The sequence below is a fragment of the Odocoileus virginianus genome, chromosome 17 (assembly GCF_023699985.2).
Source record: "Odocoileus virginianus isolate 20LAN1187 ecotype Illinois chromosome 17, Ovbor_1.2, whole genome shotgun sequence".
Lineage (NCBI taxonomy): Eukaryota > Metazoa > Chordata > Mammalia > Artiodactyla > Cervidae > Odocoileus > Odocoileus virginianus.
This window is the reverse complement of record NC_069690.1, coordinates 37,093,121-37,116,290: the sequence shown is the minus strand read 5'-3', so window position 1 is coordinate 37,116,290 and position 23,170 is coordinate 37,093,121. Positions and strand designations below refer to the sequence as shown.

The 23,170-nt window shown below is 37.7% G+C and overlaps 2 protein-coding genes across 4 annotated transcripts in view; one reads left to right on the top strand and one right to left on the bottom strand.

The window, feature by feature from the left end:
* Nucleotides 1–20,812, top strand: part of NPEPPS (aminopeptidase puromycin sensitive) — a 110,846-nt gene extending 90,034 nt beyond the window's left edge. For all 3 annotated transcript variants that reach the window (XM_020879549.2, XM_020879548.2, XM_020879551.2), the window contains 10 exons: nucleotides 2,149–2,212; nucleotides 3,976–4,115; nucleotides 6,003–6,137; nucleotides 7,380–7,599; nucleotides 11,861–12,003; nucleotides 12,618–12,674; nucleotides 15,418–15,525; nucleotides 16,003–16,158; nucleotides 16,429–16,476; nucleotides 19,313–20,812. In XM_020879549.2, coding sequence (XP_020735208.2) covers nucleotides 2,149–2,212; nucleotides 3,976–4,115; nucleotides 6,003–6,137; nucleotides 7,380–7,599; nucleotides 11,861–12,003; nucleotides 12,618–12,674; nucleotides 15,418–15,525; nucleotides 16,003–16,158; nucleotides 16,429–16,476; nucleotides 19,313–19,465 — 1,224 coding nt within the window. In that variant the 3' untranslated portion in view covers nucleotides 19,466–20,812. The remainder of the gene's footprint in view (nucleotides 1–2,148; nucleotides 2,213–3,975; nucleotides 4,116–6,002; nucleotides 6,138–7,379; nucleotides 7,600–11,860; nucleotides 12,004–12,617; nucleotides 12,675–15,417; nucleotides 15,526–16,002; nucleotides 16,159–16,428; nucleotides 16,477–19,312) is intronic.
* The window catches only part of LOC139039107 (large ribosomal subunit protein uL11-like), a 31,962-nt gene continuing 25,897 nt past the window's right edge, over nucleotides 17,106–23,170 (bottom strand). The window contains exon 3 of the transcript XR_011492301.1: nucleotides 17,106–21,407. The gene's annotated coding sequence lies outside the window, so the exon portion shown is untranslated. The remainder of the gene's footprint in view (nucleotides 21,408–23,170) is intronic.

Here is a 23,170-nt window from a genome sequence, read left to right as displayed (position 1 = left end):
TCTTAACTTAGTTTAATTGTATGAAATTGTGAAATCTTTCTCTTAAATTTCTTTGCCATGATTTTATGAGCTGCATAGAGAATTAATTCCATTCATTTTTGGGGAGGAAGATTCATAGCTCTTTTTTTGGTATGTGTTTGTCCTTGTGGTTCTGCATTGTCCCTAAAGCTAATATTTTACAAAGTCTTCTCATTGTGGCAGTTTAAGTTAGTAAATTTGCTTTTCTGTAATTTAAGAATCTAGATGACGTTTAAATCAGCCCTTGTACTCTGAGAATGCGCCCAAGTGCTTGCAAGTTAACCTTTTAGAGACACGTCTTAACCTTAAATATGACTGTATTTTATAATAAAGTATACACATTGGAGGACCTCTCAGATTGGCTGCAAACATTTGAAAAGGCAATTTAGGTAACACAATTAATGCTAGTTGGTGGGAAAAGATATCTAAAACTTTAGTGAGCTACCATTGTGACCATTCTGTTTCTTTCTAGTCTTCTTTCTCCACTTTGAACTAGTCTGTTACAGGAGATGACTTGATCAAGCTTGACATTGACACTCTATACAGATTGACAGATGGTTTTCATTTTATCTGGTATATCTGACTATACCAACAATCATTGTTGCTTTCACTTCTGGGAATTTCTATCCCTCAAAAACTGTCAATACCTCAAAACTATTAAACTATTTAATGATTATACATAAAGCAAACTAAGGCCATAATATTTTCAAGTAGAGTATACTTTTAAGAGCATAATAATTTATCAGAAGAGAGGATACTAATACCCCACTTCCTCCCAATGTTTTTGAGACTCAAGGAACTTAAAACATCAAGATACTTTCAAGATCTTACTCTTTTTTTGCACTTTTTTGGTCTACAAGCATAGCCAAATTCATCCTCCTTTTTACATTACAACAAAATGCATGCCTATGACTCAGTTCTTTTACAAATAGGAGAGCTCTGCAACATAGCATTTTGATTATGATCTGTCTCTCAGCTTATTAGTCCCTGAATTTAAATATTTTTGCTTTATTTCAGAATCTATTTAAAAGTTACCTGATAACTTTTTCAAGGAAATCCGTGTGATACATAACTAATCAGTGATGTAGTATTGAAGTTCATTAGTTGTTCCTTTATGGCATTGAAATGGCCATTGCTTCCCCACTCATATTTTTCAGTTCTGTCTCTTATAATCAGTTGATCCCTTTATAAAAGTCATTGACCCAATTTTACATTTGATATAGGTGATCTTAAACCTGTTATAGCTTGTGTTATTTAAAATGTTCTAGAGTCAGACACAACTGAGTGACTTCACTTTCACTTTTCACCTTCATGCATTGGAGAAGGAAATGGCAACCCACTCCAGTGTTCTCGCCTGGAGAATCCCAGGGATGGGGGAGCCTGGTGGGCTGCCATCTGTGGGGTCCACAGAGTCGGACACGACTGAAGCGACTCAGCAGCAGCAGCAGCAGCGTATAGTAACAATAACTAAACAAAAGATTGAGTATTGTTGAAGTATTTTTTTTAATGTACTGGCCTTTATTGCTTGTTTTTAGCTCATTGCAGTCTGCAGTGACTTCTGGGTTTCATTGCAAAGCTCATGCTTTGAAACAGGGCGTGTTGGGCTTTCATGTTTGTCATTCTTTTTTTTTAAACCCAAACTTGAAACTTTTTATTTTGTGTTGGGGTAAAGCCAATTAGCAATGCTGTGGTAGTTTCAGGTGAACAGCTGAAGGGACTCAGCCATCCCTGTACATGTATCCATTCTGAATGACTTTTAATATTGAATCCACATGCTAATTTAATGTTGCCACTTTTTGGAAAAAACTAAACACATAACCCTCCTCCATAAAAGTTAACTATGTATCCCTTTTGGAACTTTGAAGTTCATATCTGGATACATCTCTGTTCTCAAGGGCATTATTACACAGTACCTGGCCTTTTATTTTTAGAGTTTGTTATTTTGAGGCCTTGATGAGAAATCGTTTTCTTCTATTCTGTAGTATCATCATGTTTCTCACCATTGCATTTTGTATATTCAGGAGCCATTTGGCTGAACTGGTTTCACCTGTGCTTTGTCACAGAAATGTCTCCTCCAAGAAAAAAAAGTGTTAATGCTACTACAACCTTTGTTTTGTTTTGCTTCTTTAGGTAGAAGATGACAGATTACTGAGGTTGTCCCAAAAGAAGTTCTGTGCCAGTGGACCATATGTTGGTAGGCAAATGGCTATACATGGGAGCTAATCAATAAATTTGGATACTATACCAGTAGTGTTCAAACTAATAATAAATAATTATCCATGTAAAAATAATAGAATTAAATAGAAACAAGGAAATGGTAATAGAATAAAAATGATAGGGGAGGAAAAGGAGGTTCATAGGGTATTTGTAATATTCTATGTCTCTCTGTGTTATTGGAGGCTATAATGAATGCATAAGGATATAAACATCAAGAAGTCATGGCTCTAGCCTGAATCCCTGAAAGAAAACTTGGTTTACAATTTTGTACCAAGTCTTATGCACCTGTGTACTAAGTACATTTGGTATACTTGTGTACTGAGTGTATACACAGTGACTTTTTAAAAAAAATTCTTGGCCATAGTAAGTAGCTAAGCAAATAAACCTCAATGATTATTTAGAATTATTTTGTACCAGTCATTGTGCTAATAAGCACTATAACTGACCCTTATTTTGTACTCTCAGCAACCCTACTAAGTGGGTCATATTATTTCTGTTTTACAAATGAGGGAGCTGAGGCATAACTAGGTAAGTTAAATTGTCTAGGTTCACCTATATAATGAGTAAAAGAGTAGGAATTCAAATGAGGTAGTTGCATTATATAAGTTTATACTCAACTACCACTCAGCTGTGCTTTCTAAATATTTCTGCATGACATTAGACTCTTGTACCCAGGGAATTAAAAGATAAATTGAAAAATTAAGAAGTATTTTTCTGCACCTTTCTCACTTCCTTTAAAATAGTTCTCAACAGAGAGAGTTATATCAGAACCACCACCTTTTCATGTTTGACCTGCCAAATGATGATGCACTCTAGCACGGTTAAGTGGCACAGCCTTCAACTCTTAGCCTTCCCAGCATTGAGAATTACTGTCTTAATAAATGTGTCTGACAGATCAGATGACAGGTTAATCATCTAAATAAATAATGTCGCAGTTGCTATTTTCCACATATACCTGCAATCTGCATTGTATGACTGACAGGTTTTACGGGTTTTTCTAATACTCTGTGACCACTGTAGGTTGTATTAAAACCTGAATTATCCTAGTGTCAGGAGAGAATTTTCATTTGTGGTTTAGCCTGATAGCATAAAGCTATTTAAGTGATTAAGATAGTTCCATTAATGTACTGGGCAATGACTTACTTTTGTTTGGCATCTTAATGCAAAATCTATTTTGCTAATACTTGAAAGAATGTATGTATTTGTCTTACAAAACCTTTGGCTTTTAGCTATGACTCCTCAGTGATGGAATCTAACAACTCCCAAGCTGTATCCTATCACCGTGTCTCAGTAGTATATATACCTATTAAAGACTGCACTTTAGAATTTGTTTTTAAGTGCTATGTGAGAGCTTTAACCCACTCAAAATGTCTTCTATCATTAAAATCATTATCTCTATTGCTACAATCCGTAGGGTCACAAAGAGTTTGACATGACTAAGCAGACTAAGCATCATGATATTGCTCTGAAAAGGGAAAAACAACAAAATCATTGTATTTGTGATTCTACACAAATACAGATTCTGTTGTTCTCTTTTTTTATAGGCTGTTGTGATTTTGTTAGTAAATTATTATTATTCAGGTTACCTAGAAGATTTCATGTATCATTAAAAAGGAGCTGTTGGCTTAACAGATTCAAGCCCATACATGGAACACCAATCCTCTCTCTGTACCTTACTTTCCATTTCTTCCAGTGAAAAAATTATTTTCAACTTTTCTGTTTGTTATTCTCTTGCCTAAGGAGAAGAGTGTCCCCAGTGGATGGTTCCTATCACAATCTCTACTAGTGAAGATTCCAGCCATGCCAAAATGAAGATTCTGATGGACAAGCCAGAGATGAATATAATTTTAAAAGATGTCAAACCAGACCAGTGGGTGAAGGTGAGTCCAGAAAGGCCATAGCCACTTTTATCTTAACTAAATTGATTTCTTTCATTTCCTGTGTGCATTTTATGGCTGGCTCTAAATTCTACTGATTCATTTTGGTCTAGGATTTGCAAAGAAAAAGACATTTCTAAACTTTCTTATGTGAAATTTAGTACTGTCTAGATTTTGCCTTTATGTCAGGTAAGGGAGTGGTCAATAAGCAATTGCAAAGCGATAGGATTAAAGAGGAAAAAAGAGTAGTCTCTGTATAAAGTCACATTAACCAAAACACTTGTAGTCTTGCAACTTCAAACTGCCCTGTCATTGTAGTGACATGTTAACTTCAGTGATATGTTGTCATCGTGGGTGTACAACTATAATCAAGTGAGATCAGACATAATAATCAGTTTGTGTCACTGAAATGGGAAGTTCCTTTTAGCTGGTGTTTTAAAGTCATTTCACAAAAATAACAGTAAATATTATTTTTCATTATTCTGTACTCTACCTTTCATAATGAAAATATCTGCTACAAAAAGAAAAGAAAATGTCTGCCACAAATAGGTTCCTGATAGGAATTATGGGCTTCCCAGGTGGCTCAGTGAGTAAAGAATACACCTGCAATGCAGGAGATGCAGGATACACAGGCTTGATCCCTGAGCCAGGAAGATCCCCTGGAGGAGGGCATGGCAATCCACTCTAGTATTCTTGCCTAGAGAATCTCATGGACAGAGGAGCCCGGCAGACTATTGTCCATTGAGTCAAAAAGAGTTGGACACAACTGAAACGACTAAACATACACACATGCAATAGAATTATATATTGTCTCAGACTTTCATGCTTGCAGAACTGTTTCTCACTCTGTTTTAAATATATTTAAAAATATTCTCGGTGGACTGCTATATTGCCATTTGAAATTATAACCTGGAGCGTATGAAATTTTTCTTATAAGAAAAAAGTACACTATGGTTATAATTAGGTAAATAAAGGTATTATTTCTATAGTAAACGATACAGGGAATCAAAACAATTACTGTATTAGAAATGTGAAGTGATTTTTAAATATATATTTATAAGTATACGTATATATTAACTTATATATAAGTATATATATACTTAAATTTATATCTGATACTGTCATTTTACCATTAAAATATTTTGTATATAAATATTATAAGAAATATTTTTGAGTGTTGGTAAACTTGAGTGAGCTTTGGTCGCTAAGTTGTGTCTGACTCTTGCTACTGTGGAATTTCCCAGGCAAGGATACTGGAGTGGGTTGCGATTTCCTCCTCCAGGGGATCTTCCTGACCCAGGGATCAAACCCTGGTCTCCTGCATCGCAGGCAATCTCCTGAATTATAAACAGACTCTTTACTGACTGAGCATAGAAAATAATGATAGTCAATGATTACCTCACTCCAAAAATCATATGAAATTGCCTTTTAAGTCTGTAATTCTTTAAAATCTAGGACCTGGCAGTTGCTATTCTGTCAAGACTCTGGGTTCAGCAGATTAATGTTTGTAAAGGTTTAATTTTCCTTGGAGATTTTATTATCTAAGAGTTTTTATATATAGTAAATATTTTCTATAAACTGAAAACTATCCACTGAAATTAGAAACGTAACCGGATTATTTCCTCATTTTCAGCCGTGTTCTTTCCACTGTCACTCACTCTGCCTCCCACTGATGTCAGCTTTCTGTTTTGTGTTGCCTCTGTTTTTACCTTTGACAAGTGATTACTATCTTTATGTGTTATTTCATTTTATTCCCTGTCTGTTGACATAAATGAGCTTCACTGTTTTTCAGCCAGGTGTGCTAAAACTAAAACTCTTTTCATATTTACAAAAAACTGATTTAAAAAACAAATACAACTGTTTAATAATACCTGTTGGATATCTTTTCAGTTAAACCTGGGAACAGTTGGGTTTTACCGGACCCAATACAGCTCAGCCATGCTGGAAAGTTTATTACCAGGTATTCGTGACCTTTCTCTGCCCCCAGTGGATCGACTTGGATTACAGAATGACCTCTTCTCCTTGGTGAGCCTCAAATAGTATGATGGATTTTTATTGATTAAATGGTTTTGTTTTTCCTGGAATGGCTGACTGGAACATAATTAGAAGAATATAGTTCTTCCTGAGAGGTGCATGCCTTTGGGACTAAAGAAAATGTCTAATTATTAATTGATATGCAAGATTGAACTTATATAATTTTCCAGAAACAAATCTCACTTTCTTAAGCCAGCTTTTTGCAGCTGTACATAAATGATCATTTGTAAGGCAGAAATTCTTTTCAATAGACACAGATATGAACCTTGAAGAGACTATTGATGATTTTTTAAAAGTAATTCAGAGTGATTTATATTTGTCTAAAATAGTGGTTGTTTTTTGCTGGGAGACTCTAGAATTTTTTAAACATTCCATTACTATTCAAATTATAATAACCCATTATCATTCTAAAATGAAATTTATATTTAGCTTTGTTCAAGACAAAATTTCAAGGAGCACTTAGTAGTATTATCTTTATAACTCCAAAACATAGGTTAGATAATTTCTAGATGTCTTTGTGATAAAATTGTCAGATTCCTCCTAATGTTCCTTTAATTGGATTTGAAATTTTCATTCCCGTCTATAGTAACTGGTTTTGGATTCCTCCTTTGTATAAACACAGATTAGCACTGATGCACAAAACCTCACATCTGCTGAGCTCATTGCTGAGAGAGACCTGTCCCAGGAGAGTGGTGTGTTTGTGCAGTTGGCTGCTGTAACAGAAGTTCTTTTTCCTAACTCTGTTAGTTAATTCTGAAAGGGATGAATTTGTAGCACCGTCCAGTTTGTCTTCTTTTAGAAATGAGTAAAGGACAGGCTGAAGTTGACATAGTTTGCAGCTCCAGTTTTGAAAGTGCCTCTGTCAAAAACCAAAGCCCCAACTGTTTTTGTACCTTTTCTGACAGTATGAAAATTTTCAAAAGACCAACAATACCAAGACCCTAGAAACTGAATAGAAATAGGAAGTTAACTGTTCTCTTTCTTCTTTGTTCTTTCTAAATTGGTGACATTTTAGCATTTTAAAAAAGTAGCTGTTGTATAAATAGCAAAAAGTAAGGAATGTTGTCATAATACAGTTTTTATTTTATAAAATTCTATAGTGTTCTGAACTTATATAGTCTAGTCTCTTCCCTAAGGGATGACTAATTAGCAGAAGACAATGCCAAAAATGCATGCTTGCGCTTTTTGTTTTGTTTTTGTTTGAAGACTAATTTATGTTTTTTCCTATCCCAGGCTCGAGCTGGAATCATTAGCACTGTAGAGGTTCTAAAAGTCATGGAGGCTTTTGTGAATGAGCCCAATTATACTGTATGGAGCGACCTGAGCTGTAACCTGGGGATTCTCTCAACTCTCTTGTCCCACACAGACTTCTATGAGGAAATCCAAGAGTTTGTGAAAGATGTCTTTTCACCTATAGGGGAGAGACTGGGCTGGGACCCCAAACCTGGAGAAGGTAATGAATGTACTGAATGCGGAAAGAATTGATCAGAAATTAGTCCTTTTTAACTCAGCTATTTGTTGTTGTTCAGTCACTCAGTCATGTCTGACTGTGTGAACCCCGTGGACTGCAGCTCGCCAGGCTTCCCTGTCCCTCACCATCTCCTGGAGCTTGCTCAAACTCGTGTCCATAGAGCTGGTGATGCCATCCAACCATCTCATCCTTTGTTGTCCCCTTCTCCTGCCTTCAGTCTTCCCAGCATCAGGGTCTTTTCTGATGAGTCAGCTCATTAGAAAACTCAGCTATGGTTAACAGTAACATTATCTTTGTATCTACTAGACATTACTATGTATTCAGCTAACTAGAAATTAAGACTTAGGACTTTTAAGCCTCCTGGTGAATTTACATGGGTAACCAACATAAAAATGGTGGTATATGTATTTGTTGCTAAATATGATTTACACACAGAGCAAAAGGTGGAAATAAGTCTTTTACAGAGTTCCAAAGGCCCATTTTTAGTCCAGAAAAGCTAAAGGGAATTTTGGGTTATTCTGTTGTTACCATAAATACCAGACACCTTATGTACAACCTTAAAATGGTGTTGAGAGACACAGGGGCAAGTTTTCTGAATTAAAGGAGTTATTTGCTTTCTATATGTGTTCTTTTTATTTTTGTAATCATGTATGTATGCTTTTGCTGTCATGTAAATGTTAGGAATAGTGAGTATAGGCTTTAGATATATTTTCTACCATATATTTCTACCATAATAACTGAAGGTTGTAGTTCCTCCTGCCCTTCTTGTTGTGGGAGTCTTTTGCAGTAAGAATAATAGTAAAAATTGTCTAGAGCTCTATATCTTTCTTTCACTGATTTAGCAAGCACTTATGCACCCAGTAATACCAGGTACTATACTAGGAGCTGGTGGTATAACAGTGAACAAAAAGTTGCCCTGTGTGGCTTACATTCTAGGGGAAGACACAGCAAACAATTCAATAGATAATATTTTAGGTGACAGCAAGTATCATGAAGAAAAAGTTTAGGTAAGGTAGGTCAGGAGTAGGAGTAATAAGCCACTGTTTGATAGAATAGAGAGTGGACGGGAAAATGCAGGAAAACCAGTGAGGTGATATTTAAGCATAAGCCGAGACCTGTAGAAGAGAGCTGTGAGGCTATGTAGTGGGGAAATGGTCCAAACAGAAAACAGCAAGTACAAGAGACCTGAGATAGAGGCATGCTTAGGTGCTCAGAGAGTAACATGGAGGCTAGTGAGTCAGGGCAGAGTGAGTGTGGGAGAGAGGAGGGTGGGAACAGAGCAGCTCCAATAGGACCTTATGGGACTTTCATATTTGGTGGTATCAAAAACTCACTTGGAGTCTGAAGCAGAGGAACATGACTTGATTTACGCAGCCATGTGAAGAATAGCCTGTAGCGGGGGAGGCAAAAGAGGAAGCAGGGAGACAAGTTAGAAAGCTGTTTGAGTAATGCATCTGGGTGCTGCCCGCGACTAGCATTTGCAAGTAGTAAATTCTGGATATGTTTTGAGGGTGGAACTAAAAATACTTGGTGGTGGCCTGACTGTGTGGTGGAGAAAGAGGGGAGTCATCAAATTTTGGCCTGAAGAATTAAAAGAGTGAAGTTACCGTATACAGAGACAGGGAACACTGCTGTAGAAGCAGGTTTGGGTGCAATAGGGAATCAGGAGTTTTGTTTTGGACATGTTAAATCTGAGGTTCTTTTAGACATCCAAGTAGAGAGTACCATGCCTAGAGGTGCAGACTGAGTAATACATTTAGTGCGTAGATGGTATGTACAGCCATAAGATTGGATGAGATCACCTATGGCTTGAGTGTAGGTGGAGAAAAGAGGTGTGAGGACTGGGTCCTTGGGCAGTTCAGGATTCAAAGACTGGTTTGAAGAGGGGGAATCAGCAAAGGAGACTGACTGGCCAGTGATGTAGGAGAGTTAGGAGGAAGAGGAATGTCCCAGAAGCCTTAAGCAGTAGAGGGGGAAAAGTGATCAGCTGTGCCAATACTGTACCAAGTCAGGCAGAATGATGATGAAGAACTGATGGTGACATTAACTGGGTTTTATGGCATGGGGGAATCCACCAGGACTTCCTCAGGTGGTAAAACGTGTGCCTACAATGCAGGAGACCCGGGTTTGATAAAGAAAATCAGATAAGAGAGAAAGGAGGCACTTTTTTATGGTGGGAAATTTTATAATACGTCTTTGTTGATGAAAATGATACTGTAAAGAAAAATTCATGATGTGAAAGAGAGAGGTAGCTGCTGGGTGTGTTGGCTGAATATTTGAGAGGAGTTGGCTTTAGGTTGTAAAACAGCAGATCCATAAGAACAAGACAGGAAGTAGATGGACACAGATGGAGGTAAATTGATGGGTGTTGCACTTTTCTTTCATGATGATAATATGTGAGACTTCGAGGGCTCAAAAACACCTTTTTGAAATAGGGAGAATGTCTTTAGTTTCCCAGTTTTACAGATGGAAGAATCAGATATAGCAAAACAATTAAGATATTACTGCATCAACACAGCAAATCAGCACCAGAATTATAAATTGGTTCTTTTAAGAACCTTCACTAGTCTTTAGTTGTGTTGTCTGTTGATTTCTTATGGTTTCCTTAAACTTTTTAAGGAGTTATACAGCCAAACGCGTAAGTTCAGTTCAGTGACTGGACAAGTGCATACCACATTTCCATCACCACAGGAAGTTGCCCTGAGGCTACTTCCCAGTCAGCTCCTGCCACCCCCCTACCCTTCCACCTTCTGCAGGCAAACGCCATTCTGACTTCTTTCACCCTAGATTAATAGAGTCTTTTCTAGAACTTTATATAAGTGGGATCATAATATATATTCTGTTCTTTTATCTGACTTCTCTCAGTATAATGTTCTAGAGATACATCTAGGTTGTTCATTCCTTTTTATTGCTGAGTACTATTTCATTGTATGAATATATCACAATTTGTCTGTTGTGCTGTTGGAATCAGTTTGTGTGCTAGTATTAACTTTTTTTTGAGATATAATCAATATACCAAAAAATGTACCCTTTTTAATATACAGTTCAGTCTTTTCTCACAGTGTTGTACAACTACCACCACCACCACCATCTTAATTCCAGAAAAATTTCTTTACCCTCAAAAGAAGCTCCATACCCGTTGGCAGTTACTCTCTATTCCCTGACAACCCAGTCCCAGGCAACCACCAATCTGCTTAGTGCCTCACAGATCTGCCTGTTCTGACATTTCATATAAATGGAATCATACTCTATGTGGCATTTTTTATTTGGCTTCTTTCACATACTACAGTATTTTCAAGGTTCAACGTGTTGCAGCATGTATCAGTACTTCCTTTTTATAGTCAAATAATATTTCATTGTATTGCATGGTTATACTACATTTTCTTTGTTCGTTCATCAGTGTATATATGCTGGGATTGTTTCTACTTTTTGACTGTTATGAATTCATTTCTCCAGAGTGGAACTGCTCGGTCATACTCTGTGTTTATTAACCTTTTGAGGAATTACTGGACTTTTTTTCAAAGTGCCCACACCATTTTACATTCCTACCAGCAGTATATGAGGGTTCTAATTTCTCTCCATCCTTGCCAACCCTCAAAAGAAACTCCATATCCGTTGGCAGTTACATTTGTTATTGTGTAATACAACATTTATTACTGTCTTTTTTATTTTAACCATTCTAATTGGTATGAAGTGGCATCTCATTGTGGTCTTGATTTGTATTTCTGTAATGGCTAATGGTATTGGTTCCATGTACTTACCAGCCACCTGCATATCTTTGGAATAATCCATCAGATTTTGATTTTAAAAATCTGAGATTTCAATTTAATATCCTTGGCATACTAGTTCTGTATGTGACCTTTCTCTAAATTTTGGGTCAAAACTGTATGATCTAAGTGTATTCCTTTCACACATAATTCTTATTGGTATAATTACATAGATAGAATATTTAATAAATATTTAAGTAGATTCAGCTGGCATTTAGTAAATATTTAATAAATACAGTCGGCATTGTAAGAAACACAGTTGACACAGAGTCAGCATTTGCGTATCTTAGTGTTACGTCCTTCATTCTTATTACTTGATAAATTTAAATCACGTGTTCTCTCAAGTACTAAGGTAACTGATTTTGTTTGTTCAAGATCATAGGTGTGGTATAACACAATTATACAATATGCAGGTGGCATATTTGTAAAAAATAAGCTTTTTAAGTAGTTCTTTATCTCTTTTACTTCTCAATCAGGTCATCTAGATGCACTCCTAAGGGGCTTGGTCCTGGGCAAACTAGGAAAAGCAGGACATAAGGCAACATTAGAAGAAGCCCGTCGTCGGTTTAAGGACCATGTGGAAGGGAAACAGATTCTCTCTGCTGATCTGAGGAGTCCGGTAGGTTTTCATAATAAAGTACTTTGATTTCTAGGTGTCTGCATCATTCCGTGTAGTGTGGAATGTATTTAATAATAACCAAAAATGACCTAAAGAGTCGGCTTGCAGTGCAGGAGACCTGGGTTTGATCCCCAAGTTGGGAAGATCCCCTGGAGAAGGGAATAGCAACCCACTCCAGTATTCTTGCCTGGGAAATCCCATGGACAGAGGAGCCTGGTGGGCTACAGTCCATGGGGTTGAAAAGAGTCAGACACTACTCAGTGATTAAACAACAACAAAAATGACCTAAGTATTGACCTACAAATCATGCCTAATTATTTTAATACACACCATTTAGGGAGTCTGTAGGCAACATCTCATTTGTGTAGAGTTTCTCAGTCCACACTAGGGTACTAGAGGGTGATTGATTATCAGTGCACAGTCTCCTGCGCTCTGCTATTACTACCTGCCATCTACCTTTCTGGTTGTTCAAGTGGGCTCTTAGATTGTTGCCATAATTTGTATGTAATATCCACATAATTTTTTTTACTTGCTTTCTGTCTTAACATTAGAATATTTGGAATAAGTTACATATAATCAGATCCCTTCTTTTTTGTTCCTGTATTCTCTTGTAGGTCTATCTGACTGTTTTGAAGCATGGTGATGGCACTACCTTAGACATTATGCTGAAGGTGAGTAAATTTGGAAAGGGCTCCTATTTTCTGCTTTTGAAGTTGAATTGACACAGAGATTATGAGCTTGAATAGTTAAAAAAAAAAGTCCTAACAAAAGAAATATATGCTGATAATGCATACTGTAGGCATGCAAATATTTAGGAAGCTATAGGAGAAATATCTGCTCATCTGTACTACCAATACAAATGCCAAGTCATCTCATTTATTCACTTTTATAAATCACAAGTTTATGTACTTAAATCTTAATACTAAAATGTTAAGTTTGATTAAAAAGTCCAGTTCTTAAAAGTTTTCCCATTAATGCAAACTTACTCAGGATTCTGCCCATTTTATTTCTGTGCTTAGGAAAGGGATAGATGATTAGGTGCCTCAAGGATTTAGTCTATGCTGGTACCTCTTATGAGTGGACAGGAAATTAATTCACTTGCCTTCATAGCCTCAGTAGTTTCCCAGGGTGGTTAGCATATAATTAAACTCTGACTTAGAAAAAATATAGATAAAACTTTCCATGTTCTTATAGTGGCAGTGATCTGTTTGATAGTCCTAATACTGTAGAACAAGTGCTGTCTCCAGTCCTTATCCATGTAGTTATTGGTCTAACCTGGTTGCATTAGAGGTGGAGGGAGCTGATTTTACTTATCAAATAAAATGTGCAATATGTGCCTAAATACCCAAATCATCCATCAGACCCATTCATTAAAAGATCCACACTTAGGGATCTTAATCAGTATACTTTTCTGATCCCAAGTGCATCAGAATTACAAATCTAACCTCTGGTATTTTAGTTTTAAACAAATCCTATTTAAATGATTAGAATGTTTTAAAAATACACAAACTTTAAGAAACTACATTGCAACTGTATTGCTTTAACTGCCTATCTTATATAAGGGTTTCCCTTTTAACAACATAAAACATTATACTTCAGGTTTACCTTTCAACTAAATGACATTAAGGTCTCTTCTCACTCTAATTCTGTGAACCTGTGCACTATAAATCATGCATTTCTTTGCATGTGAAATGAGATAGTTGGTATATTTTGTCTATTCCATAAAGATATGGGGAAAATAAGGGTTCTGAAAATTTCGTGACAGGTCCTTTGACATTTTCATGTCATGGCATACGTTAAAGAATTTATACCAGTGTGTTTAATAAGTGTTTGCATCTGTTTAACACAAGGGAGCCCACAGTGGTTCAACTTTACTATGCAAAGAGCTCTAATGAAGGCAAAATCAGGGTTCTTCAAGAAACCAGTTAGGGGCGATTGGGGAGGGATGGACTGGGAGTTTGGGATTAGCAGGTACAAAGTATTGTTATATATGTATAACTGAATCACTTGCTGTACACTGAAAACTACCACCACATTGTAAATCAGCTATACCTAAATAATATTAAAGGGAACGACGCCAGTTGCTGAGAGAGGAGGTGGATTTTGTGTTAGTGTTTTATGAATAATGAAGCAGGATAAATAACTAATTCAGAGTATATTTGAAATGTAGTGTTATGGTGCCATCTAGTGGACTCCTGTGACAGGTCCTCTTGGGGGTGGGGTGGGGAATGCTTCCTAAATGCCGGCGTTCAGACCTTGAATATTAGAGCTGAAAAGGACCTTAGAAATCATCTGTCCACCCCGCTCATTTTACAGATGGGGAAACTGAGACCCGGAGAGGTTAAGGACTTAGTCAAGATCACACAGCTAGTTAGAGGCAAAACTGGGTCTAGAACCCAGGTCTTCTGACCTCCTATCTATTTTACTACACTGCTGCTCAAAAGAGTCCAAAGGAAAGGAAGAGGAAACTGGGAGCTGTGATGGGGTCTCCAGACACTGGTCAGTGTTAACTCTTCAGAGGGGAAAAAAAAAAAGGTCAAGAGAGTCTATAAATTAAGTTGTCTTAGAGAAGTATCTCATATACATTTGAAGTTCTAATTTAAAAAAAAAAACATAGTATTTTGTTTCTAATTATGAAAAGAGGTTTTGGTATACTCACTATGGAAGATTTAGAGGCTAGAAAAGTATAAAGAAGAAAATAGAACTTACTTGTAATTTTAAAAAGATCACAAATATAGCATGTATAATATGATCTTACTCATGATTTGGTTAATGTAAATATAGTAATTTTTTCTTTATGCTTTTCTATTTTCTTAATGTTCTGCATTCATAATACTTGGCAGTTAAAAATGTGATGCTGCATAATCCTACTGATCAGAGACCATTATTAATGTTAACGTTTTGATGTGTTTTCAGGGTTTTTTCTCCCCTTCTCATTAAATTTTTAAAAATTTAGAACCATTTTGCTTTGTATCCCTTCTTTCAATTACTATATCAGTGGCATGTTTATGTCGTCAAATATTCTTAAAATATTACTTTCAATAATGCTTCCTGTATTTTTTACTGATAGTTGAATTGATCTTTCAGTGGTATTAGTAATGATGCTTATTTTGCCTATCTAACATAGAACATTAGCCAGACATCAATGAATAAAGAATTTGGTCATGACGGGCTCACCCCTTAGATCTTGAGGTTGAACTGCTCAGAACTGATGACAAGCTATTCATGTAGTGAGCACTTAGACCTAATGATTTACTGTAGGGGCACAGGACAAACTTAGTGCTCAAACCTCTTGAAAAATATTCTTTTGTTAATTTCATATCCTGCAATCCTAGCCAATGAGATTGTAAAGCAAAAGTTTCACCTTATTCAGGGAGAAGTTAATTGTCTCTTTCTGTATTTTTTTCACTATAGCTTCACAAACAAGCAGATATGCAGGAAGAGAAAAACCGAATTGAAAGAGTCCTTGGGGCTACTCTTTCACCTGAATTGATTCAAAAAGTCCTCACGTTTGCACTTTCAGTAAGTTACAGTGAAAACTGCTTTTAGAGGGAATTATTACCCACTGATCTATAGCAGGTGTCCTTGATTCAGTACTCTCTTGATCTGTCTTAATCCCAGACTAAAGGCTTCCTCTTTCTTGAAAAACTGGAGTAAGCTTTTGTTGGTAACCACTGTATTTCCCTCTAGTGGTAAGAATCAGAATAGCTGGGAGATGAAATAAACTGGCAGGCTGACGCACCCCTGTGCCCACTTTTGTCTCTCTTTCCTTCCCCTGGAGCAGGCGTCTATTAAGCAGCCATCTGTTGTACCATCTCGGTGCTTCACTCTCAATTTGGCTGATCTGTAGGTTAAACATTCTCCTCTTTGCTAGAAGCTTCTGGTGCCAGTTATTCCTAAAACAAGAAGGGGATTACTTGGGTACCTCAACAGCATTTGCCCTTTCTGGCATCAGACAATATTCTGGATACGGTAGACTTGCAGTTCTCTTTTTTTTAGGAAGAGGTACGTCCACAGGACACTGTGTCAGTAATTGGTGGAGTGGCTGGAGGCAGTAAGCATGGAAGGAAGGCTGCCTGGAAATTCATAAAGGACAACTGGGAAGAACTTTATAATCGATACCAGGGAGGATTCTTAATATCTAGACTAATAAAGGTGCGTGAAAATGTTTGAGTAGCTTGCTTATCATGGATATTATTGAGAGACATCCATGATTCACTCAACCCGTAGATTATTGTCTTTGCTTTTTAAAAGTTTCCTTAAGTAGTTACTAGATTTACTAAAGAGTTTCTCCATTAACCCATCCTGTACCCTCTAGAATAAACTGAAGTTGGGAAAGAGTGGAATGATTTGTTTTTATGGTAGATGGAAGTTAGTTCCTCACTTCTTGGTTGCACTTACTGTTTACAAACCATTGTTTTTCAGCTCTCCGTTGAGGGGTTTGCAGTTGATAAGATGGCTGCAGAAGTTAAGGTAAGGAAGTACAGTCTGCGCTCACTTTTCACCAAGAAATGGAACACACATCAAACCATGATCGCAGATTGTCTGGGTGGTGTTGTACTTGAGTAGTGCCTCCGTGTTTTTCTTGGAGACAGGTTAGGTTGTATCCTTAAAGCCTGAGGAATTTAGACTTGGAATCATCTTTGAGGGCATTAAAGTGGTTGAAAGAATGTGGAATTTAGAGTCAGTCAACCTGGATGTAAATCTGTGCTCTGCCCCTTGTTAGCTGTGTGACTTCAAGCAGGCTTTTTAACCTCTATGAGCCCATCTCCTCTTCCATAAAATGAGGTGATAAGATTGTCTAGATTAAGTAATATAGGGGGCCTGGAACATAGTAGATCTTTCATATTAGTTCTTTTTCCCTTCTAATACTCTTCATAGGTCTTTTATGTGCACAGAGAGACAAGATGACTATGTAGGGACTCTATTCCTAGCCCTTTTAAGCATCACTTCCACCTTCATTCTTGAAAGCAAGAGGGCTTCAGGGGTGAATTTGGAAATTCCAAGAGCTATAATGTTTGGTTCACATTATGAGTTAATTTACTCAGTCACAGGTTAGTACATAATGGAGAGTCTAAATCAAGATTCAATATAATAATGTATTGTATTATGTAAATAATTACTTTATTGTAAAAGTAATAAATACTCCTGAAGGAGAGATACGTATAATTAGTTCAAGAGGAGGCCAGTGACCAGGCTAAGGCTAGTAAAGTAGAGGCCTGACCGAAGAGGGCCTTGTAGGCCATATGAAAATGCTCCTAAGAATGGGAAGCCCTTGAAATGGCTTATAAACAAAGGGGTGACTTAATCTGGTTTATGATAAGGATTTCAATCTGGCTGCAGTGTAGAGAATGCAGTTTGGAAAGGGGAAATATTGGGAAGCCACCCCACCAAGCAAAAATGATACAGTAGCTTGGAGGAGATGGAGTAATGAAAGAGTTTCAGTTCAGTTCTGTTGCTCAGTCGTGTCCGACTCTTTGCGACCCCTTGGACTGCAGCTCGCCAGGCCTCCCTGTCCATCACCAACTCCCGGAGCTTCCTCAAACTCATGTCCATCGAGTTGGTGATGCCATCCAACCATCTCACCCTCTGTCGTCCGCTTCTCCTTCCACCTTCAATCTTTCCCAGCATCAGGGTCTTTTCAGATGAGTCATTTCTTTGCATCAGGTGGTCAAAGTATTGGATTTTCAGCTTCCAATGAATATTCAGGGTTGATTTCCTTTAGGATGGACTGGTTGGATCTCCTTGCAGTCCAAGGGATTCTGAAGAGTCTTCTCCGACAGCACAGTTCAAAAGCATCAATTCTTCGGCGCTCAGCTTTCTTTATGGTCCAACTCTCACATCCATACATGACTACTGGAAAAACCATAGCTTGACCAAATGGACCTTTGTTGGCAAAGTAACGTCTATGCTTTTTAATATGCTGTCTAGGTGGGTCATAACTTACCTTCCAAGGAGCAAGCATCTTTTAATTTCATGGCTGCAATGATTTTGGAGCCCCCCAAAATAGTCTGTCACTATTTCCATTGTTTCCCAGTCTATTTGCCGTGAAGTGATGGGACTGGATGCCTTGATCTTAGTTTTCTAAATGTTGAGTTTTAAGCCAACTTTTTCACCCTCCTCTTTGACTTTCATCAAGAGGCTCGTCAGTTCTTTGCTTTCTACCATAAGGGTGGTGTCATCTGCACATCTGAGGTTATTGATATTTCTCCCAGCAATCTTGATTCCAGGGCTTGATTTTGTTAATCTTTAATACAGCCAGTATTTATTGAATGTTTTGTCTGTATTGTGAACATATCTGGGGGAGGAAGAAGGAAGTAGTCCAGGATAATTTCCAGGTTTCTCATGAGTAAGCAGTGGTATTATTTGTTGAGGAAGAATGAGAGGAACTCTTGTATCTTACTCAGGCCCTAAGAACCCAACTGTGATAGAACAGGAGCCATTGGCATCCATGTCAATAAAGTTATGATTTCTAAGAGGTTTAGACTTAATCTGATGAATTAGTCATTCTCTCTTATATACCTGTGATGACTAGTTCAAAGGAAAGACCCCTCCGCCCCACGTCCCCATCCTTTTGCTGGTTGGTATTTTCTATGAAACCAGGTGTATTTCATTAGAAAATGGTTTATTCAACCTTTAATCAATAAGCATTGCAATAATTACAATGAACTCTGAAGTAGTTTATTGTATAAAAATGTCTATAAAATTTTAAATTATTAGAATATGGCAGCAATTTAAGCTTCTTAGTTTTATTATCCCTTACAAATTAATCTTTATTGGAAGTAGCCAAAATGTGTTGAGTCTTTAACTACTCTGTGCCAAGTATTATATTTTCTCATAGATGATAAAACAGAGCAGTTAATTTACTCAGTCACACTTTAGTACATGTTGGAGCCTAGATCAAGTCCCAAGGCTGATTTCAAAGTCTAGAATTCAAGTAGGTTTTTTTAACCCCTGTGAGCCAGTCGCATCTGTAAATTGGGTGAGAAGATTGTTACTTAGATGAAGTAACACAGGGGGCCTGGTCCTTGATAATAGTTCTTTTTACTTTCTTTTGCTGATTGGCAATGAACCTTAAAGAATATAGGTTCTTTCTCTTTGATTAGGTTTTTAGCATATAATACATTAGGGGAAGAATTCCTATAGGTCTAAGGTGCAACTTGTTTTCTTTTAGCCTGGCAGTGGTAAATTTTCATGAGTGAAGCTTATGAATCATAGACAGTGGATATTTTTTCTTTTTCATGACCTGTGATATTAGCTTCTTACTATTGCTAGTAATGATCTTACATTCTGGATTGTCTTATGCCAGGCTTTCTTCGAGAGTCACCCAGCTCCTTCAGCGGAGCGTACCATCCAGCAGTGTTGTGAAAATATCCTGCTGAATGCTGCTTGGCTAAAGCGTGATGCTGAGAGCATCCACCAGTACCTCCTTCAGCGAAAGGCCTCACCACCCACAGCATGAACCTGGAGCACACCACCACTGCGGTTCTACTGCTTCGTGCAGGCATAAGGTGGAGCGACTGAACAGCTGATTCACATGCCAAGAATTTGGAGTCTTCTTTCAAGCCAGTGGGGGTTGGACAATGAATGTAGTTAACTGGTTCCTGCTCACACTCCAGAATTAAATTCTATTGAAAAAGGAAAATCAGCAATTCAGCAAAAAAATAAAAATGTAAATATGATAGTAATAAAATAGAGCATAACGAAACTGTGAAACTTCCTGAAGCCTTGTCAGTGGTTAAAAGTATTTAACACTCTCCTGTTAATGACAGATGTTCTGTTTTTATAACGTACCAAAAGGAAACTAGAGGCTTCTGTAAAGAGGATTTTTGTGAAGTGGGTTCTATAAGCAGCCTACAAGCCAAGTGTCCATTGCTGGGAATGGTTAAACATTAAAGGCTGATAGCTGGTATAACATAGAGTCTGTGCATAATCTCAAGTGAGGTTTTTTGTTTTTTGTTTATTTGGCATGGGGACTGATCAGGAAGATATATTTTCCTGCATAACTCAATCTGAACCAAGGATTGTAGTTTTCCTCCTTGCCTTCCCTTCTGTGTGACCCCTTGGCAAGAAAAAAAAAAAAAAGTTAAAAAAAAAAAAAAAGACAAACCTATCCTGGTCTGGGTTTTTTCCTTCCCGTAGTTCCATCCCAGCCCACCACCCCGGTGTCCTTCTTAGAGATCAATAATAAGGAAACATCTTTTATAGCCACATTAAATAAGAGAAACTGATATACATTATTTTTTCTTTCTTTTTTAAGATGACTTTTAAGAATCCTGAAATGCATATAGGTGAGACAACAGAAATGAACAGTTTTCAGCCAGGCCTTTCTGAAAGAGTTATTCTGCTGAAAATGGTCTGACAGGCCAACTTTCTGGCCCTCTTTCTGACAGTATCAGCACTGGCTTCTCCTGGTTCAGTTCGGGCCTGTAAGAAGTCAGTGGTTGCTGATGCAGGGCCCATGTATTAGTGGTAACTGGTTTTAAAAAAAAAAAAAAAAACAGACTGTAAGCCTGTGTGTGCCACTCTGCTTCCACAGTATCCTACTAACAAGCCTCACCAACCTAATCCAGTGAGTTTTAACTCTAAATCTCATTCCTTTCCTCTTTCCCTATGTTTTTTCTTTTCTTTTTCTTTTAAAAAAATATTTTTGTGTGTTATTAACAGGAATTCATATTTGGTGTGGCTTAACTGTATTTCAGAAGGTCATCAGATTGTGAGACTGCTTCCTTGAAACATTTTTGTGCTATTGTTTTAAAAAAATAATAATTAAAAAACAGTTGGCGTTAATAAAAATGTCAATGTGAAATTGATGTCCTGATGTCCTTTATTCTCTTTGGTAAGCAACTAAAACCTTTTCTGTCATTCAGTAGGATTATAAGAAGTTTTACTACCGTAGGGGTTTTTTGAGTTTAAGAAAATCCAGTTGCTGAATTTCTAATGAATAGTACCTAGCCAGAAAAACCTTAAGATTCCTCCTAAATTACTTCTGGATTAACTCAGAAACCTCTTACAGCTCCATAGAGTCAGCATTCAGGAGTTAACCTTAGCCTGCCAGTTCCTATGTACTGAGGCTTCTATCTAGGCATGTGCTTATGGCACCAGCAAAGTAAAGACTCCAAACAGACTGAAAGAAATTGTTTTAATGAAAGAACTCACAATCAAATGCTGGAAAGAAGGTGTCTCAGTTTTAGCACACATGCAAGTTGTGTGTATATAACGGTTCAGTGGTTTGAATCATGTTGGGGAGGAGATGGTGCTGGCTGCATTCCTCTTCAGAACTGCTTCTCATCCTATTTTGTGTCCCAGGTCTTGACCCCCGTGGACTGCATCAACAGGTTTCTTTGCCCTCTGACTTCAGGTTGTGTTGATCCAATTAGTAACACCCTCAGAAGATCAAAAGGCTGAGGAATAGATATTTAGAAGCCTGGGTATTTATTTCCCTGGCTTTTAAGTCACCAGGTCACATAGGTTGTCTGTGTTCCTCTACCAAAGACTGTGACTCCTAACAAGCAGCCTTCTTTAGCTCCAGCTCCTTCTCTCTGCCCCTTATTTCTAGGGATAGAAAGGGCCACTCATTTACTGGCTCCTGAACTCTGCCCATGTCTTTGTGAACAGTCCCTTTATTAAACCTTCCTCAAATTACCCAGTTTGAGTGTATTCTCTGTTTTCCACTAATATCTTGATTGATTTGGGCACCATAGTCTTGATGCTTTGGGCCTCTAAAGGTCTTAATCCAGCCTTTTCCATGTCAGATACTTTGTTTTATGTGGCTGCACCATGAGGCTTGTGGAATCTTAGTTCCCCAACCAGGGATTGAACCAATGCCCTCGGCAGTGAAAGCATGGAGTCCTAACCACTGGACTGCAAAGGAATTCCCTGTCAGACGTTTTAGTTTATTGTTTGTCTTCCAAATAGCTCCCTATCCTAGGTAATATACAGATCCTAGGTAATTTTACAGATGAGAAAGCAGGCTCAGAAAAATTAGGTAAACAGCAAATAACTCTCAGTCCTATTGGTCAACTCAAGCTTGCCAGTCTACACAAACCTGTGTTCTTCCAGCTGAAATTTGTTAGGTTTCCACAATTAGAAGATCATGCAGTCACAATGGATACAAGCAATAGCTTTAAAGATACTTAATGATTCTCCTTTTCCCTAATTTTTGTGAAAGTTGCTCAGTCATGTCTGACTCTTTGCAACCCCATGGACTGTAGTCCATGGAATTCTCAAGGCCAGAATATTGGAGTGGGTAGCCTTTCCCTTCTCCAGGGGATCTTCCCAACCCAGGGATTGAACCAGGTCTCTGGCATTGCAGGTGGATTTTTTACCAGCTGAGCCACAAGGGAAGCCCAAGAATACAGGAGTGGGTAGCCTATCCCTTCTCCAGCAGATCTTCCTGATCCAGGATTCAAACTGGGGTCTCCTGCATTGCAGGCAGATTCTTTACCAATGGAGATATCAGGGAAACCCCTTTTCCATAATATCCCTTGGTTAAAATTTTTAGGAGAAATGAGAAGGTTGGGAAGAAAGACAAATGTGTTAGTTTCTTATAGAGAATGTTATATTCATGGGAAGCACTAGAGGCTTTTGGGACAGTGGGCAGCGGTGAATGAATTCTTATCTGGCATTTTCTAAGGATGAGTTTCAGGAAGTAAGGAACCCTTTATAAAGAATGTATCTCTTGTGGTGTGCAATTTGGGGAGCATGAGGGATTTTATAGCTTTAAATCAAGTCTTTCAACTCCGTTATCCAAATGAATCCTGGACTTGGAGCCATATTTGTAGGACTAGTGATTTTTTTCTCAGCAAGAAAATAAAAAGCTTTTGGTAATATAATGTTGACTCTATATTTACAGTATCATATTTGACTGAATAATAAATCAGCTAATGATAATTTAATCTACTGTTACTAGATACTAGTTTTAGGATCTCGGAGTTGTTTTTAATAGGACTCTGTCTTCTGTGGGCTTATACCAGGTGGCTCAGTGGTAAAGAATCCACCTGCCAATGCAGGAGACTCGAGTTTGATTCGGGAAGTTCCCCTAGAGAAGGAACAGGCCACCCACTCCAGTATTCTTGCCGGGGAAATCCCATGGACATAGGAGCCTGGTGGGTTACAGTCCATGGAGTAGGGTAGCAAAGAGTGCATGACTTAGCATGCATCTTTC